Source organism: Aptenodytes patagonicus, chromosome Z (genome assembly GCF_965638725.1).
Source record: "Aptenodytes patagonicus chromosome Z, bAptPat1.pri.cur, whole genome shotgun sequence".
Classification (NCBI taxonomy): domain Eukaryota; kingdom Metazoa; phylum Chordata; class Aves; order Sphenisciformes; family Spheniscidae; genus Aptenodytes; species Aptenodytes patagonicus.
The window spans coordinates 57,094,224-57,112,166 of record NC_134982.1 but is presented as its reverse complement, the minus strand read 5'-3'; the positions used below and the strand labels follow the sequence as shown (position 1 = coordinate 57,112,166).

The 17,943-nt window shown below is 44.1% G+C and overlaps 1 protein-coding gene across 14 annotated transcripts in view; it reads right to left on the bottom strand.

Moving 5' to 3' along the window:
- The window catches only part of NRG1 (neuregulin 1), a 522,383-nt gene that overhangs the window by 5,857 nt on the left and 498,583 nt on the right, over window positions 1-17,943 (bottom strand). For 8 of the 14 annotated variants that reach the window (XM_076361763.1, XM_076361765.1, XM_076361766.1 and 5 more), the window contains 5 exons: window positions 15,066-15,089; window positions 10,370-10,472; window positions 6,827-6,953; window positions 5,008-5,138; window positions 4,290-4,493 (listed from right to left, as the gene is read on the bottom strand). In XM_076361763.1, the coding sequence (XP_076217878.1) occupies window positions 4,290-4,493; window positions 5,008-5,138; window positions 6,827-6,953; window positions 10,370-10,472; window positions 15,066-15,089 (589 nt within the window). The remainder of the gene's footprint in view (window positions 1-4,289; window positions 4,494-5,007; window positions 5,139-6,826; window positions 6,954-10,369; window positions 10,473-15,065; window positions 15,090-17,943) is intronic. The other 6 variants (XM_076361764.1, XM_076361771.1, XM_076361760.1 and 3 more) reach the window with 3 other exon arrangements.

Below are 17,943 nucleotides of genomic sequence, written 5' to 3'. Positions count from 1 at the left end.
GTATTTTCTCAAAAGGAAAACGGCTGCTGCACTTCTGGCAGGATTTGACCAGAACCTGGGGTGCACACAACAGAGAGGAGGAGACAAAGGACGGGAACTGAGGGACAGTCCTCTTGGGGCTTCACCCTCTTCTGGCAATCAGACTGACTCAGGCTAAGGAGGAAAGCAAAGTTTGGACAAAATCTAGAGCCAGACTCTGCTAATTTTAATCACTGGGGGTAGTCAGAAGAGGATTTTCAGCACTGTCCCAGCAGCTTTGTGCTGCCCCACTCCTTGGGTGCTAGTTACCCTGGCTGGTAGGTCTATCTGCAAAGAAACATGAAGCATTATTTGTCGTCGTGTGGGAACAAATGCTGACAGAGAGGACTGTCTGGCCTAGTGTTCATGATTGCTCTGCAATTCCCCTATTCCTTCATAAGTTTCTGTGGGAAGGGTAGTGGTCAAAGATGATTTGAAAATGAAGCTCAGGTGCCAGTACAGAGCTTGTCCCAAAGGAAGAGGACAAAAAATGTGAGACTCTCAGCTGGTTTGAATCAGTGGAGCTCCATGAGATGCTATGAGGTCATGTGGATTCATGCCAGGTGAGGATCTGTCTGAAACCTCTTGATCAAAGGCACGGTGCCCAGCATGACATTTTGCATAGTTTGGCTTTGCTTTTGCTCTCATCCTAAGTTCACCTGCCTGAATTTTATCTGTGTCCAAATTTAAAATCTTTCTAAGCTCCATCCCTTACACAGGCCCATTGAGACAAGTTATATGGCTATGATTGATGAAGTTATTTAGTTTTTCATTAGTGATTTATTTACCCGAGTCTGAATTACCAAAATAAATCTGAATCCAACTTTCTTATCCAATCTATGACTCAGTTGCACATATTACACTTGATTAAAACAGAGTTATTGGATAAAAGAGAAACTGAGACAGATCCTGAACTGATGTGTAGTAGAGTAAATCGGTTTCAGTAGAGGCACATTGATTTACATCAACTGAGGAACAGGAGAAAAAAACCCAAAACTGGAGTTATGCATGGGAATTAATCAAATTGGTTGCTAGTGAGAGCAGAGGGTAATTAATAGGTCTGTGCATTGGATGAATGAAGTAATTCTTTATTTTTCCTTCCGTGAGTGAGCTTTTGTCCTGGTTTCGGCAGGGATAGAGTTAATTTCCTTTCTAGTAGCTGGTACAGTGTTTTGGATTTAGGATGAGAACAAAGTTGATAACGCACTGATGTTTTAGTTGTTGCTAGGTAATGCTTACACTAGTCAAGGACTTTTTAGTTTCCCATGCTCTACCGACTGAGAAGGCTGGAGGTGCACAAGAAGCTGGGAGGGGGCACAGCCAAACTGGCCAAAGGGACATTCCATACCATGTGACGTCATGCTCAGTACATAAACTGGGGAAAGCTGGCCGGGGGGGCCACTGCTCGGGGACTGGCTGGGCATCGGTCGGCGGGTGGTGAGCAATTGTACTGTGCATCACTTGTTTTGTGTATTATTATTATTATTATCATATTATTATTATCATTTTATTTCAATTATTAAACTGTTTTTATCTCAACCCACAAGTTTTTCTCACTTGTGCTCTTCCAATTCTCTCCCCCATCCCACCGGGTGGGGGGGGAGTGAGCGAGCGGCTGTGTGGTGCTTAGTTGCTGACTGAGATTAAACCACGACAGCTTTTCATCCCTTTCACATTTTTAAATAGGCATTGTCTGAAAAACTGAAGATTTTCTACTTCCCCAGCTGGTACAGTGTTGGACGTACATCTTCTTGACACACTGGATTTTAGCTAAACTGGTTCAGTTAATGCACTAAGTTAGTTAAATGTGTTCAGTGCACTGTGCACGCTTCCATTAGTGTCAAGTTACTCATATTGGGGTGTTGTACATTCACCCATTTCTGGTGTATTCACCCACACCGTAATGGGGCAGTGCTAACAAGCTGCTGTCCATGAGCTGAGGCACAGGAGCCGAACACATGCAGCTCTAGCCCATCCCAAAAGGAATGTTAAAAGGCAATAGATTTATCCAGCTTCACAGCCCACAAGAGGTAAACTATGCTGGCTGAGTGAAAGGGGATCAGGGTGTATCCAGAGCCAGCCAACAAGCATTAACTAGTTACACGCTGCCAATTTCATCATATAGTCCAGCCTTTCATGCAGAGATGGTGTTTTTTGATCTTCTCTCCTGTAAGATGGCTAAGGACTTTCTAAAATATAGGTGATTGGGTCCTCTGCTCATGTAAACAGGTGTCAGGGTATGGGATCCAGCAAAGGGATGGGGTAGTGCAAAAGAACCCCTTGTAATGTCTATTCTATTTCATTTCAAAATTGTGAAGGAGTTGGGGGACTGGAGGGTGGAGGGAGCACAGCCTTGATCTACCAATTCACAGCACAGCAACATTTGATGGCCTCAGGAAGTAATTTGTCAGCTTGTACATTCCTTTATGTTTCAGAGTCATTTTTAGTTGCAAATAACTCATTTTCCCCTTTACATACACACATATACATGCAATCCATCTCAGAAATAATCTGCCATGTTATTTCCTGCTTGCTAAAAATAGATGACGCCTAATTTAATGCCCAGGGAACTATCTTCTGCATTCCAAATTCATGGTCGTTTCAGGAACAGGCTAGGCCATCAATGCCTGGTGAATTATCACAGAAATGTTGCTGCTTTTCACCTGTAGCATAACCTTCAAGAAACACAGTAATTGATGAAATGCCTTCTTTCTTCTCATCGAAACAGAAAGGCACATGCTCCTTTCCACCCCCCTAAAATCTAAACAGCTCATATCAGAATGATGCTCCGGGTGTCCCAGGCAATGCGGGAAGACCACGCGAATGATCTTCGCTTCTCACATGCAGATGCCCAAATATGCTCAACTGTAATACTCGTCGTCAGCGGGCGTGTGTCCGTGCATCCTGTACAGTTCCCAGGCAGGAGACAATGTGGTATTTACTGCTATAGGTCCTGATCCAGCAAAACACTTAAGCACACGCTGAGCTCTACCCGCATGAGTAATCCTGCTGATTTCAACGGGGCTACTTGCACGATTAAAAGTTAATCTTGTTGAAGTGCTCTGCTGGATTGGGGCCATGGCTGTTTATATCATGTGAGCCACATATCCTGTAATTAAATTCCATGGTAAATAACAGATAGCTTTGTTATAAGGAGAGAGCCAGTTCACTATCCTTAGTGGTCCTACAGGCCTTATTCAGAGAGCCCTCAGCTGTGGTGCCTTATCCTGCTGCTAAGCAGTTGTTCTTTGTGTAGCAGAGGGAGTACCACAGAAATGGCTTTTGCTGTACTTGCACATTCATGTTTCTGGAAACCAGAATTTGTCTCCTACACAACTCGGTCTCCTTGGGGATTGCCTGGCTGCATTTTTGACATCATGGACATCCCACAAGATCAAATCCCTTGTGATTTCACAATGTTCAGAGAATTGGTCCAGTAACCTTTTGTTTTCCTTTTCTTCTGCCTCTGATTGTTGGGAGCAAAGCTCTCTTTAAATGTCTTGTTTCTTCTCAGTCTTTCTTTTGCTACTCTGGGGTCATCCCATGCTCTTGAGATAAAAACTTAGCCTAAAGCTGAGAAGACTTGTTCAGTAAAAGTTTTCTTGCAACTGATGCACTTCAAGGCAGAGCTTAGGTACTGATGAAGCAGCTTTTTCAGAGAAAAAAATTACTTCGTTGGAAAACTCCTGGCCAGCTTTATTTCTAACTAGTCCTCATTTAATAATGACCTGGGTTCTTCTGGCTTGCACTTTGTGTTCCTTGCTTTTATTTAATAAAGTGTCAAGGGGAATTTTCGAAGGAGATAATGGGTTTAGAAGCTGGAATCCCCCAGAAAGTAGGTGATGGCAGAATTCCTATACTGCTTAGGAGTCCTTAGTGCCCTCCTCCTATGGATCAATACATTGCTTTCTCCCCACCTTTTGTGTCTCACAAAATCCCTCAGTTTTCTCACTAGCTTCTTCTAAGAAACTGATAATTAGGCAAAGATCCATTTTTACTTTACAATGGAAATTTCTGACAAATGACTTCAGTGGTGCTTATCCAAATGTGAACTGCTGGCCATTAGGAATAAATCCAGCAGAGGCAAGATGGGAAGAAATGTTTTTGGTAGACTTTAAACTACTACCAAGCTCTCCACCTTTACAAATGAGGAGATGTACACCCTACACGAACAGCTGTACTTCTGGGTTTCCTTCTGTGCTCCCAAGCTTTGAAACCATCTGGGAACACCAGGCCTTGCTAGCTGAAAGTAATGAGGTGGTGTGTCCTACCTTTCACTGTGAGGAGAGTCTCGGTAGGAGTCAGGGGTCTCTCTCGCATGCCGGAGGAAACTGTTGCCTTCTCGTGGCCCGCCGATGCCATTGAGGCGGCCCCGGGGCCCCACTGGACTGGTGTGCCTGCTGTTCTCCATGGAGGAGCTGACGAGCACCGAGTGGCTTTCAGAAAGGATGCTTTCGGTGTGGCCATTACTCCAGCTGGAGAGCAGCAACCAGGAAAGGAGAAGAAGGGAGGGGAGCATGAGAGGGTGCTTTGGTGGCAAATGCAGATGAGCAGAAGTTTAGCCAGGGGAAAGGAAGGGCTCTGTTGCCACTCGGGATGTGCAGCGTAACCTTTGGGTTGGTAACTGGTGCTGCAGAATTTTGTGAATTGTATGAATCCACAGGTATCAAAATGATTTTGCATGTGTAGATAAAAGGAGAGGGAAGGAGGGCTTTCCAGTCACCAGGACTGTCACTGATTTAGCAATCTGCATATGCTAAAATTCACTGTAACAGTATTGGAATGCCATTCAGTCAATAAAGCTCTTTCTAAATTCCTGGAAAGATAATTAGTTAGGTGACATGATATCAAATATTGTTAGTCTTAAAATGAAAACACTACGAAGGGAGCATAGAATTTTCTGGGTTTGGTTTTTTTACACATCTTTTCAGTTTTGCAACAGCAACAGATGAGCTATTACAGGTGCTGTTTGCCTTCCCCCTCCAGTACCTGTGGCTGGGTGTCTGGGTGACTGTCACGGAGTGATGTGTTGTTGAGGTGTAGTGGCTTGTAGAAAATGAGGTCTCTGTTTCTCGCTCGATGACGTGCTCGCTGGAGATTACATTTTTTGAAACGTACTGCTGAAAAAAACCAGACAAACCTCAGGTTTACAAACTGTAATTCACAGCACATTTGCAGACATGATTTCCAATCCCTCCTCCCTCCCCCCCAAGTTGCAGTTTTTTACACATGCCAAAGCACAAACTTTGTCACTTAAATACAGGCAGAAACCACACTGACACACTTGAGCACATTCATGCACACCTCTGTATACATACCCCACCTAAACTCACAAGTAGGAGGAAGCAAATGAGGAAATTAGCAAAGGTCTGCATTAGGCTATAACCAACAGACATGAGGAAAAGGTTCTTCACTGAGAGGGTGGTCAGTCACTGGAACAGGCTCGCCAAGGCACCAAGCCTGTCAGAGTTCAAGGAGCATCTGGAGGATGCTCTTAGCCATATGGCTTAGTTTTAGGTAGTCCTGCGAGGAGCAGGGAGTTGGACTTGATGATCCTTATGTGTTCCTTCCAACTTGAGATATTCTATGGTTCTACGATTCTATACACATTTAACAAGGGAATGAGAAGTCCTCATGGATAGAGACCTGGAAAGGCAACACCCCCTTTTGCTACCAGATACATCAAAAATACTGTTTTCTGATGCAGAAGACAGCAGTAGTTAGCAGTAGCAATTGCTCAGTGCATAAGAATCTGGGCAGGAAATGGCTATTTTCAGTGCCGATGGATGCAGCACCAGGGCATGATCTGCAGAACGGGCCAAAGCCTCCTGAGATGGGGCTGGAGGTATGCAGTGCCCAACCTCCTGCACAACTTTCATCTGGAGCGCCCTCAATGCTGTTGCTGGTAGGACTCTCCATTCTCCTCAGTGAGGACTCCTGGTTTCCCTTCTCTTAACCTGACCATGGATTTAGGTCTTTTGAGGGGAAATACTGGAAGCTGAGCTCTTCTGAAAAGGTGTCTTGGCCTTAACCAAGGTCAGTGGGAGTGCTGCCATTGACTTAACAGAGCCAGGGCTCACCCCTGCAATGAGCTGTCATGAATATGTACAGTGATGGTGGAGCAGGAGAGCGGGGATGGCTTGAGGCAGCAGGAAGCCAACGTTCCGTCCAGGCACCAGGTTTCCCCGGGAAAGGGAGGAGAGGAGGAAGCGGCTACAGGCAGCGTGAGCACTGGCCTCTAAGGCCAAGGGACTTGGCCAAGGGTTTAGTCGAAGAGTAACTCTGCTCTGCTCCGCTCCGACAAATGGCTGGGGGGTGCTGGTGGAGTATCTGCCCCAGCCCTGTCTCCCCACCTACTGCTACTGTCCAGGTGAGATCTTCATTCAGACTTTTACCCCTGAGTTCATAATGTCACATTCCTGATCCAAGGGGGCTGTCCCTACTCACCAACCATGAGGCCAGGGGCAGTAGGAAGAGCAAGACATGTGTGTTTGAAGAAACTGATCCCTACAACACTTAGCCCTGCTGTAGAGCCGTTAGTATTTTTTTCTGAGGTGTTTTTCTTGCTTTTGGTGTCCTAGATCCACAGGCACAGCTGCAGCACTGCGGCATGCCCCAGTAAACTGGCATCTGCAGAACCATATCTCATTTCACTGCATATTTTTTGCTAAGTCCCTAATTGTTTCTGGGTGGAGAAAGCCAAGAGAATTCAGTCACCAGCCTGCAGCAGGTAGAAGTTTAAAAGCTGTGGGGCGAGCTTTGCTGTGGCACTGGCAGCCTAAGCTGAAACACGGGCAGTAAAACCTACGTTCACCAGCTGGACGTTATCCGGCGGCGGGTTGGGGTGGTGGGGCCCGTTGGCCATGTTCACCACATTGTTCCTTTCCGAGCGCAGGCTCTGGCGAAGGCGGTCGTGCAACTTTTTCCTCTGCTTCCTGTGCACGAAACACGGAAACGATTTTAATAGACAAAGGGAAAGCAGCTGCACCTTTCAGCATGTTGATGATGATGATAATAATATAACATCACTTTTTTTGCCAGCACTTTCCCCATCACTGCAAGATCTCAGAGTAACTCTGAAGACCGCAGGTCTAATTGCAGCTGGAGCTGTGGGGACCTGCAGAGGGGGAAGGATGTGTGGGAACCCTTCCAGGAGTCAGCAGGCCACAGAGGGATGGGAAAAAGTGTGAGGAAGAGGGAAACCATTTCTAAGCCACGCTCCATCTCCGGAGGAGCTCTTTTCTGCACTCAGAAGGGAGAGGGGAGGGATTTTAACCCAGCTACCTTGATACCTTCCACCACAGCCACAGCCCGGTTTCTGACAGCCTACTGGGTTACCCTTCTCCGTTCACTACAAGGAGCCAAGGTGGCCTCGCCTCGGGGCTTGCTTGCAGCCATTGGAAAACATGGCACGTGCCACGATCTTTGTGATGTGGCAGCTACACATTTTTTTGTGGGATTCATCCCCTACCTCAACAGTGCACTCCAAACACATAAATGTGTTAAAGAAGTGAAGGGTGCAGAGGAACCCACAGAAATCCAAAGTGAGTGAGTGTGTGAGTTATGCCTGAGCCTGCAGCCATCCTGGCAGCTCTGGAAGGTTTCGTTACAGCAACATCAGGTTAACTCTGGAACCTAATGATTACCAGGTGGATGCCAGGGCTGCTAATGCATTCAGTAGAACCATCCATCAACCACATGTACTAATGGCATGGTCTCTGGCTTACTTGGATGCTTCTACTGTGCCCTGTCCTCAGCCGCTCCTTCCCCAGTTGCTAATCCTTCCAGCTCTCCTCAAGAGAACTTTTCAGGAGATCATTACAAGCTGTCAGTAACAAAACTTGCAGCATAGTAAAACCTGGTGCTGTGAAGGCCATGCAGAACACACTAAATAGAATACCAAAATAAATAACCAGGGAAAGAGCTATTCAATTTCAGACTTAATCTATCAATATTCCGCAATTTTGTCTGATTATACTGGAGAACTTCCACCATCCTGCCACAGAATCCAGGGAAATGAAGGGAGGATGCAGGCTCCAACGCACTGCAGAGTGCATATGACCTTGGCTGTGGCAAGAGCTAAAATACACACAATTCCCTAAGCTGTATGCAGAAGTGCAGATAGTTTTGGCAGGGCAGGACAGTTTAAGACGTAACCATTTTCAATCCCGTTTTGAACTCAAGGGGACTATTCCAAGCTTTCCAAAAAGGAGTGGGGAGGGAAAACAATAAATATGTTGAAGCTTGATAGCCAGGGAAACTTAAAGACAAAGAAAACATGACTTGACACACTGCATTTTACATATTTTCTCTGTGTGTGTATGTGCCTGGATAGTGGAAGATGTTTAATTTATGCCGCTCCACATGAATGGTATAAGCAGACACGGCTGCCTTGGAAATGCTCCTGTCTCAGCAGGACACAGTCCCTGATCCATGTGGGCTTTGTGTTTGGAGGATAACCAGGCATCATCTTAGGACAGACAGGTGGTTAAGGTGGATGGAGAGTGCAGTGCCAGGAGATATCTGAGTGGCTACCCAAAGACCTGCCTGGGCTGAGAAGCAACACAGACAAGGGTTTAACTTGATTTCACAGCACCCCTTCATGACACCTTGAAGACCTTGGGAGCTGAGGACAACCCGAGTCCCCTGACATGGTAGAGAAAGTGGGTTCTAGAGGGAGTTTGAGTTCATCACCTATGGGTCTGAGATCCTGGCACATATTGCCCGGGAATCTGTCCCTGGGAAACCGCATTACTTCCCACCTTCAGTGATCAATGTATTTGCATTTTGCATGCTTCCATGTGTGCCGTTTGTCCTCTAGTAAAAGGACACTAACTAAAAAAAGAAATTACTCCAGGAAACTGAGAAGAAAGAATAATGGGAAAGCTAATGTGTACTTCACTTATTCCGAGAAGCCCTTCCCTTAATGTAAATGACTTGCAAATAAAGCACCTCTGAATTAAGACTCAGTGTCAGAAGATATTGCTGTAGCATTTGACCAGCAGTATCTCTTACTGGTCCAACCAGTAACGGGACCAACAAAATCTAAGCCATTACATTTTATTTAGTGTGTTCTCCTAATACCATTTCAGGATTTCCCCCGGTTTCTGGGTTTTCCCTTATTAGGAGGAAAGAGCATGCGGGGAGTATCTCACAGATAGTAGTCTGGCATCACTGCTGCATTTGGAGGGCCATGAACTGGCAGCTCACTTTCACTCTCATCAGCTGTGTTTGAAACCATTTCACTTTTGGCTGGCAGTGATCGCTGATGTCAGGGACATACCGTGACAAAGCATCCAGACCCGTGATGGATTCTGGGGGCTCTTTATATAGAAAACAGTACTTCAGGACCCTGACTAAATGTTTGTTGAAATTCATGGGGATGTCTTGGCTGATTTCAATGAACTTTGGACCAGGAAAGATATCGTTTAGCTGCCCTGGCTTGCCAGTTGCCATTTCTAAAAGCAGTAATTGATCTGATTCTTTATTACTGTTTCAGTCATTCCCCACTGACCACTGGCACAAGGTTGTGGGTGGGAGCAGTGTGTGTGTGTGGCTGGACTCTTACCGAGGGGGGCAAATGATTCCCCTCCTCCCCTCCTTTTAACACATCCATTATTGGTGGGGCTTACAAGGAAAACCAACAACCCATCTGCCAATCAGACCCTGCAACAGTAAATCAGGTTTATACAAATGTAGAAGATTTATGATAAGGGTTTTCTGTGTTTTGGTGGGGAGATTTATAAGAGCAGCCAGAAGTTTTGACAGCACAAATCCTGCTGATATTCAGTGTAATTTATGGTCCAGAGTGCCTCATGCATGTTTGAAAGTCACCCCCAGTAATTTACAGAGACTCACAGAATGCATTTAAGTGCCTACTTTTGCATTGGGAGCACTTTCACGTTCAGTTCTTTGGCCTTTGGTGTTGAGTAACTTTTAGCACCGTTAATCTTGCCTCAAGTACAAACAAACTAGGCTGATATGTAAAATTTACTGCTGGAGAGCAACGTGATTCCAGTGTTGGGGTTTGTTCCTTTCCAGCTGGGGAAACCAGCTGGAACGGGTGATAGACAAAGAATTTGTCTATCAAATTGCAAGTCAGTGAAATTCACTCGAGTCACATTTGAAAGGTGAGAAATTTTTCAGATACCTGTCCTATTTTTGCACTGCTGATGGACACGGAGACCTGTACCCGTCTGGCTTGAACCAGAGCACCCTGCCCACAGGTTTGTCTCTTCAGCTCAGCTCTGGAGAAATCCAGATACAACCTTATGCTTAGAGTAGAAGCTACAGTCAACTGGGAAGGCCCTGACCAACAACCACAGATATAAAAAAGAAGAGAAAAGTTTACTTGGTTTTGCAGTAGGCCACCACACACATGATGCCAACTACTAGAAGAGCAATGCAAATGCCAGTTATGGTCAGCACCCGTTTCTGGTACAGTTCCTCAGCTTCTAGAAAGGGACAAAAACAGAGAAGGTCACAACATGGAGGATGGCTAGGCAAGGAGCACACAGTCAACAGCTGGCATGCTACAAACCACTGCACAGATTCACATAGGCACACCGAAACACAGCCACCACACTTCAGGCAGACTCATTACTGACTGCAAGGAGAACAGGACTACACCATAAGCTCTTAACACAGTACTGGGGACGAGCGATCATCCGTACAATTACAGTCAAAAGTAATCTTTTTTTTTGTTTAAGTCAACAAGAACAATATCTAAGAAACAATTTCACAATTGACAAACACTCAGCATTTGCTGGAAATAAAAATGCAATGCACTAAGGTAATAACATGAATTTGCAAATGCTTTGGAAGTTTTAGTCTGTAAAGACAGCTGGAATGAAGGCCAATTTTACAGGCCTTAAGAGAAATTTATTTTCTTTTTTTTTTTTTTTTTGGATTGTTTTCATATCCAATGTCCCTCTGCCCCCATGTCAATTTGTATCTCAGTTGTCTTTACAGGAGAGATTTCAAAATATCCTTCTACATTTGAGACATGAGCTTGGCTTGTAATTATATCACCAATGGAAATGAAGACAGGTTTTGAGCTCTGGTCATAAAATTCAGACTCTTTCTCCAGTGCTCCTCCAAAACCACAGTAATATCAACAACCAGCAGTGCCTTGTATCAGAGAAATGCTGGGTTTCTACTTGCATCTCTTTTGTCCAACAAAGGAACTGCTCTATCTAGAGTGGCAGCTTGCTCAGTGATGACAACTTGTTACCAATCTCATTCATCAGAGATATTTCACTATTATAAAGATGTTAGTAGCTGTGGTAATATTTGGGTTGGAGCTACTCATGCATTCCAGCCTCACTCATGTTTGGCAGAGAGCATCGCTGCATGCTGTGCTGGGGAAACGTTATGTAAGGAGTGCTGAAACAGAGGCGTGTTCTGTGCTGATGCTTTACGATGTGGATTTGCATTCCTGCTTTTAGGACAAAAATGGTGTCTAGCTTTTCTCAAGTCTTATTTTTGATTCAGCAGACATTCCAGAAAACTTGCCCTGGAGGATCCAGACTGGAAGGTGGCCTTAGGTCAGACTGCAATATTGACCACAGTCAGAATACCAGCAGGTGATTAAAAATAAATGAATGAATAAAAGCTGCATAGCTCCACACTACCTTTGGGATAAATGCCAGCATTATTTCTGCTGGAAGGGACTTACATGAACATAAAAAGTCTGTGGGGCAATTCACCAGGAGGTGCAGAGATGCACAGTGGTCCCTCACGTGTGCCATGAGTCTCTGTCCAAGCTCAGGCACTTAAACGATGTGCTGTCATAAATGCCACGCCAGTTCAGGAGAAAATGCTCCCTACTGAAGAGGGAGCAGTCATTCCTCCAATGTGTTTCCCAGGCTTATCTAGTTTAGTTTTAAAGTTGCTGTGGGCAAATGGCAAATATTCCATGCAACAAACCACAAAGCAAAAAGGAATCTTAATTTCTCTGATACAATGCACCTTACCATGGAACTAATTTGTCCTACAAGCCAAACCCACGATGAATCAAAACACCAGCAAACAGGTCATGAGCACTGTCAGACAAAATTAATAGCACTGATTATTAACAAGGGGGGGAGGAGGGGGGAAGGAGTGAGTTCGGTAAAACTAAAATGCTGCAAAAACGTATTAAAGAAAACAAAAATATAACTCCAAGAACAGAAAGTCAAAAAAGGGAAGGAAGAAAGGGATGAAACTCCAAACCAAACCAGAACAGGACAAAGAGAAAAAAAGGAATGTGAAATATAGGGAAAGACAAGGTTAAAGGGTTGAGAAGTCAACTGCAGGCCTGGCACAGCATGCTTGATACTGGAAAAAATAGAGTGAAGAAATGCTTGGGGACAAAAAAAAAAGGCTGAAGCAGAGTGTGAAGGGATTTCTCATACAGCATAACTCCTCGCCTAGGCTAGTTAGTGGCACTTGATCCCCTTCCCATTTTTGCCCCTTCTGAAAGCGCTTATTAGTTAGCCATGGAAATGGTGTATTACGAGGACGTCACAGGAAACAGGAGAATTGCGCTAAGCAATTTAGGGGCAAATTTGAAATGCTTTGAATTATTCTTTTTTTTTTTTTTTGGTCATGCTGTCAGCTGTTAGCTTGTGAAAGCAAAATGAATAAGGATATATCAACCCGTTTTTCTTGGAGGGGAAGGGAGAGGAGGAAGAAGATAGATTAATTAACAGTGGAGGCTCTGCTTGGTTGTTTACACTCAGGGAGAAATTGCACTGACTCCAGGAGGTTTACTCCAGGCTGAGGCTGTTTCAGATGAGCCGGGCGGCTGGCTGGTGATAGCCTTGCTAAGGCTGCCAGTGGGTTGAAGCTTGTTGCTTGTGTGTCGGATGCTCCTGGGCTCCCACCCACTGCAGGGGATGGGGGTGCAGCGAGGGAGCAGGGCTGTGGGTGCAGCCCTGAGCAATGCTCCTCGCACTGGCATGTCTGCTGGGACTGTAGGTCTTGAGGGGCATGGAGAAGTAAACCCCTGGGTCTGCTTTCATTGTCTTAATTCCCTCCTGCGCCCTTTGAAACGAGGCCCTTGGGATGATCCAGCCTGACATGGTGTGCATGAACGGCGGTGCCGCCATGCCCTCCCTCAAGCCATGGGGGGAATGGCTGCCTGGAAAGGCACATGCGTCCGGGCACGTCTTGCCCAGCAAACCAGCAAGCTCCCATGCAAACCTGGCCGTGCTCCTGGCTGACAGGGTCTCCCTGCCTGGGACAGCAAGGGCTGACGGGGGTACGCCTGGGTGTCCTGCAGGGGATGCTGGCGGCTGGCCTGGGCCAGGGATCCCGGCCGTGGCTCTGCAGGCAGCGTGGTGCCTCGAGGATGAGCCTTGGCCTCTCTGTTTAAGGCCAGAAGAGTTTTGCGAAGCAGGGACGGAACTCCCGCAGGGCACTTGCGGTTATACTGGGACTTGCCCCAAAACTGTCCTCTCTCTCTAACCGGTGTTAACATTTACGGAGCCAGTTAATGACATCCAGCCAAATAACATGTGCTGTGTTTGCAGTGCTCATCAAACTAGCTTGAAAAAAATTAGTAGCAGCCTTGGGGAAAAGTCTGTAGAGAAATGCATGTGCAGTGAGAATTTAGGAAAGGTTTGAGCCTATTAAGTATTAAAAATCTTTTGAATACATTTTTTCCCCCTGCAGAATGCTAGGAAAATCAAATCAACATGAGACTTAAGTCAAGACATTAAATCCCTCTACGTGCAGTCTTTCGAACATGCACATTATGCAATTAATTTCACATCACCCTAATTTATATGTAACTGATTATATATATGGTCTTGAATTATATATATGGTCTTACATTTGCTCTATTTTAAAGTTTTTCTTCTTACAGGTCTCTGGGGATTTTTAAAATAATTTCATTCCAAGAGGTGGTTCCGCTGATGTAATTTCATACATAAAGCAAAATTTGCAAGTCAGTTTTTTAAAGGAATTTAATTTAATTCCTTACATTTTAACATAGCCATATATCTTCTACTACAATCTAGTACTTATGAGTGAGAATTAATAATATCTTGTGATAATAATAATAAGCTGCGTTGTGAGACATTTTTAAAATTTGGACTTGTAATGGGTTTTCCACAGTTCACAGCTTAAGCTAATAACATTTTGTGGGGCCATTTTTAATAAGAACATGAACTAAAACTGTGTGAAAAGCATCACTGGCTGGTTCTTCTCATTTGCCGACAATTTTAGGAGATTCCAAACTAAAACTGACCTGAATTCCAAGTTAGCCTGTTCAAGAGATGCATTATTTGTACCCCTGATTACTAAATGTTAGTCAGATAAGTACAGTCTTTTCATAAAGAGGACTTATAAGATCTATTTCTACTATATTTAAGCTGAAGTGTAAAAATAGTACCCACTGCCAATATTCTTGGTTGGGTGCAATATGAGTTTGGTATTAGAAATATTGAATATATTTGTTGACTTTAGGATCTGGAGTTTAGCTGTAAACCTCTGCTTCAGTTCCTAAATAACATCAGTTCACTTCTACTTTACAGACCTAGAATGTATATATGCATACCATTTACACATATGTATATACATCTGATTTACATTCCTAGCTGTGGGTTTAGACATAAAAATTTACTTGGAAACCAGAGCTCAAAACTGTAAATTTGCAGAATTTTAGGTGGCTATAACAGCTTATCTTTTTTATAGACTAGTTAGTCATTTTGCTTAATGCTTACAGTGTTTCCAAAATCCAGCAACTGTAGAAGAACTTAGCAAAAGCAAATGTCAAAACTAGTCAAAATTACACAGCAGAAAAATGAATGTACACTATGTTATGATTACTTCAGTAATTCCTAGAACTCCTTAGGTCTGGAATATCCTATCACTATTACCATTTTAGTGAGCTGATCTCTGCTAACATTTTGACAAGGGTTGTTGTTATAGCTGTATGATCCCTTCTAAAGCATAAAGAAATTGGTTAGGAATTGAAAAGGGGAGGTGGAGAAAAAAAATAAAAAGGGGTTTATCTCTCAGGCTCTAAAATCTTCAGGCTAAAAGGAATGATTGGTCCATACCCATAAATTCAATCCCAAGATGCTCTGCCAATGCAGAAAGTTGACAAAAAAAGAAAGAAAAAGGAAAAAGTTTCAGAAAAGAGCAATACACTGTACTCAAAAATAAATCACATATGAGGATTACAGCTATTCTGTGTCTGCACATGAAACAGGACAAAGGGACGTGTGGTTACGTGGGCAGTGCTCAAGTGCACCTCTGTAAGCTACATGACCTCTGTAAGGTACCAGATCTTCTGCAATGGTTACACACCAAAATATGTATAGGGGATCTGAACAGCCACAGCGCAGGGAACGCAGCAGGAACCATTAACCCTGAAAGATCTTACTGAGATGAAGGGGGCTGTGGCCTGAGGATGCCATGTGAAATGGCTGATTGTTTTCAGATGGACCATGAGAGCACAGGGATGCTTTACAAGGGGCGACATCCCCCTGCAAATGGGTTGTGCATCGCCCTCCCTTCTGCCCCTGCTCCTGTCCCCAGTATGGTGTGCGGCTCCTTGCTGTTGTGGGTTGCGACCTGGAGGTGGCTGGGACTGTTTGCTCAGCAGTGGGAGCCCTTCTCAGCTTTGCAAACTGACTGCAGTGGGCTCTCATTTCTAGAAAATGAGGAGCCAACCCCTTTTCCCCTGTCTTTGGGCTGCGCTGCCTGGGCAGAACCACCCGGTGGCCAGCTGCCTGCAGGGGTGCAGGGGCTGATGCCATTTACATGGATCACATGCCTAAATTAGCACACCCAGGCCGCAGCAGCGGGGGGTGAGGAGGAACACAGGCTTCCCCCTGGCAGGTACCCTAAGAGACACTTCCCATGCGGCCAACACCATAACCGTGGCAGCTCTCACTTTCTTTGTCCTTGTGTGCTGTGAAATTTAAATCCGATGCTAATTTTCTGACCAAATGAATTTTTTATGCAGTTTGTGCACATGGGGAATGCCAATTCTTTCCTCCCAATCAGTAACATTTTAAGGGTTAAGTAAGTTGGAATCCATCCAGGTCTCTTCCTAACGAGCCAGTATTACATGCCTACATGAACACTGCTAATGATACACATTAGTTGGATAGAAAGCTTGGTTAAGTCTTCAATAAAATGAATGACATGCCCATGCATATATATTGTTGTATTTATGCTTGCTTATAGGTAAGACGCCTAGCTTGAATGTAATTTAATTCTAAGGGAAGTCATTCATACCATGCAGCTTCTATTTCAAATAATTCAATGGGAAGTTGGTACTTAAAATGGGAATATATTCTGGCTGAAAGCCCTAATAAGAAAACATGCTGAAGAAACATGCATTGCTTATTCAAACCTAGAGGTCATGTAGCTCTTATTTGTCTTTGGTATTCCTAGCTACATTCCCTAGACTTGATTAAAAGAAAGCAGAATATCCCAACACTTCTCATTTTATAAACAGGTTGTTATTTTTGATCTTTTCCTATTTAACCCAATATTGTTGTATACTTTTTACATGCAGTGTGGTTTTCATTGGATATTTGTCCAGGTGCTCTAAGAAGAAATACAATTAATTAGTTTTAGCAACTCAGTTTTCATTCTGGATGTGATTTTTGTGGGGGCAGTATTGGAAGAAAAAATGCTTGGGATGCAGGTTTTTTTAAAAAAAAATGACTTGCAACTACAACTCATTGGATATATTGTAGCATGCTGGGGTCCAGGGTCTACAGAACAAGAGTATGATGCCTGGAAATACTGGAACAGGTCTGCCAGGACTGCATGCTGCGTTCATGACTGGTGTGCTGCAGCTGCTGGGCACCGAAGATTTTAGGGTGGCTACTCTATAGAGTTAGGTGGGTGGGTAGCCTGGGGACATGGTGCTGCCCAGTGAGGGGTGAGCACAGTTGCAGGTTTGTGTGGAGACCTTGTACCCGACAAGGGAAGGACCCATTTGGATCAACTGCACGCAGCAGCAGAGAGGTCCAGGGAGACCAATTTCACCTCTAAAGCATCAAGGTGCTGTGTTTCTTAAGTCATTATTTAGTTTTCTTATTAAATGTGTTCTGTGGGTAATAAGATAAATAAAATAAATTTTAAAAAATTTCTTTTTCATGTAATTTCATGTAATTTGAATTGAAAACAAACTAAAATCCCCCAAACTATCACAGAGCAGAACCCCTACAAGTCGGCCAATTCTGCTTGAGGTGCTGGGATACTGTGTCTCTTCATGAGGCTTAGATCCACTTTGGAACCTAAATCTTGGTTCATTTCAGTGGTACTCAGGCTGCAAAATCAATTTTGAACTTGGGATGTTAAATCCTATGGCTCCTGTAAAAGTCTTATCCTACAACTGATTCGAGTCTTACAAGTATAGAAAATGTCCTTTCTTAATTATTCTATCATAGCAATTTAGCAATTAATGAGCATTAACTGAGCAGTTTATAGTGAAAACCTGTCTTTAACTTGAGCAGAAGATGGACAATGACATTTTTCAAAGCTCTTTGTATCATTTAGGAGTCTTGGTCTCAGCACATAACAGTACAATTTAGGGTGCTTCAGCAGGCTTTTGAAAATGAAAATTTCAGGTAAGATTGTCTAGTACCCTCATACAGATGTGACCATTTGAGAAATATATAGAAATTGAGAAATACTGAGCTAGTAGAAATGCTGAAAAATGGACTTTTGAAGATCTGTAGTTTATGTGGGAAGACTGAAAAATCAAGGCCATTACAGAGTAACAGCAGTTCTGGGCATCCCTCTAGAAGAGAATCATAGCTTTACTCAACTCTTGCCCCACTTTAATTTCTCAGCCAGGCTCATCTTGATAATATGAGGCAGGGGCTGTCATCTAAACAAAAATTTCCCTCTGCCCCTCTTGATACTGTCCCTCTTGCTCACCAAGGATGGCAGAGCTGAAATGGGCACAGTTTA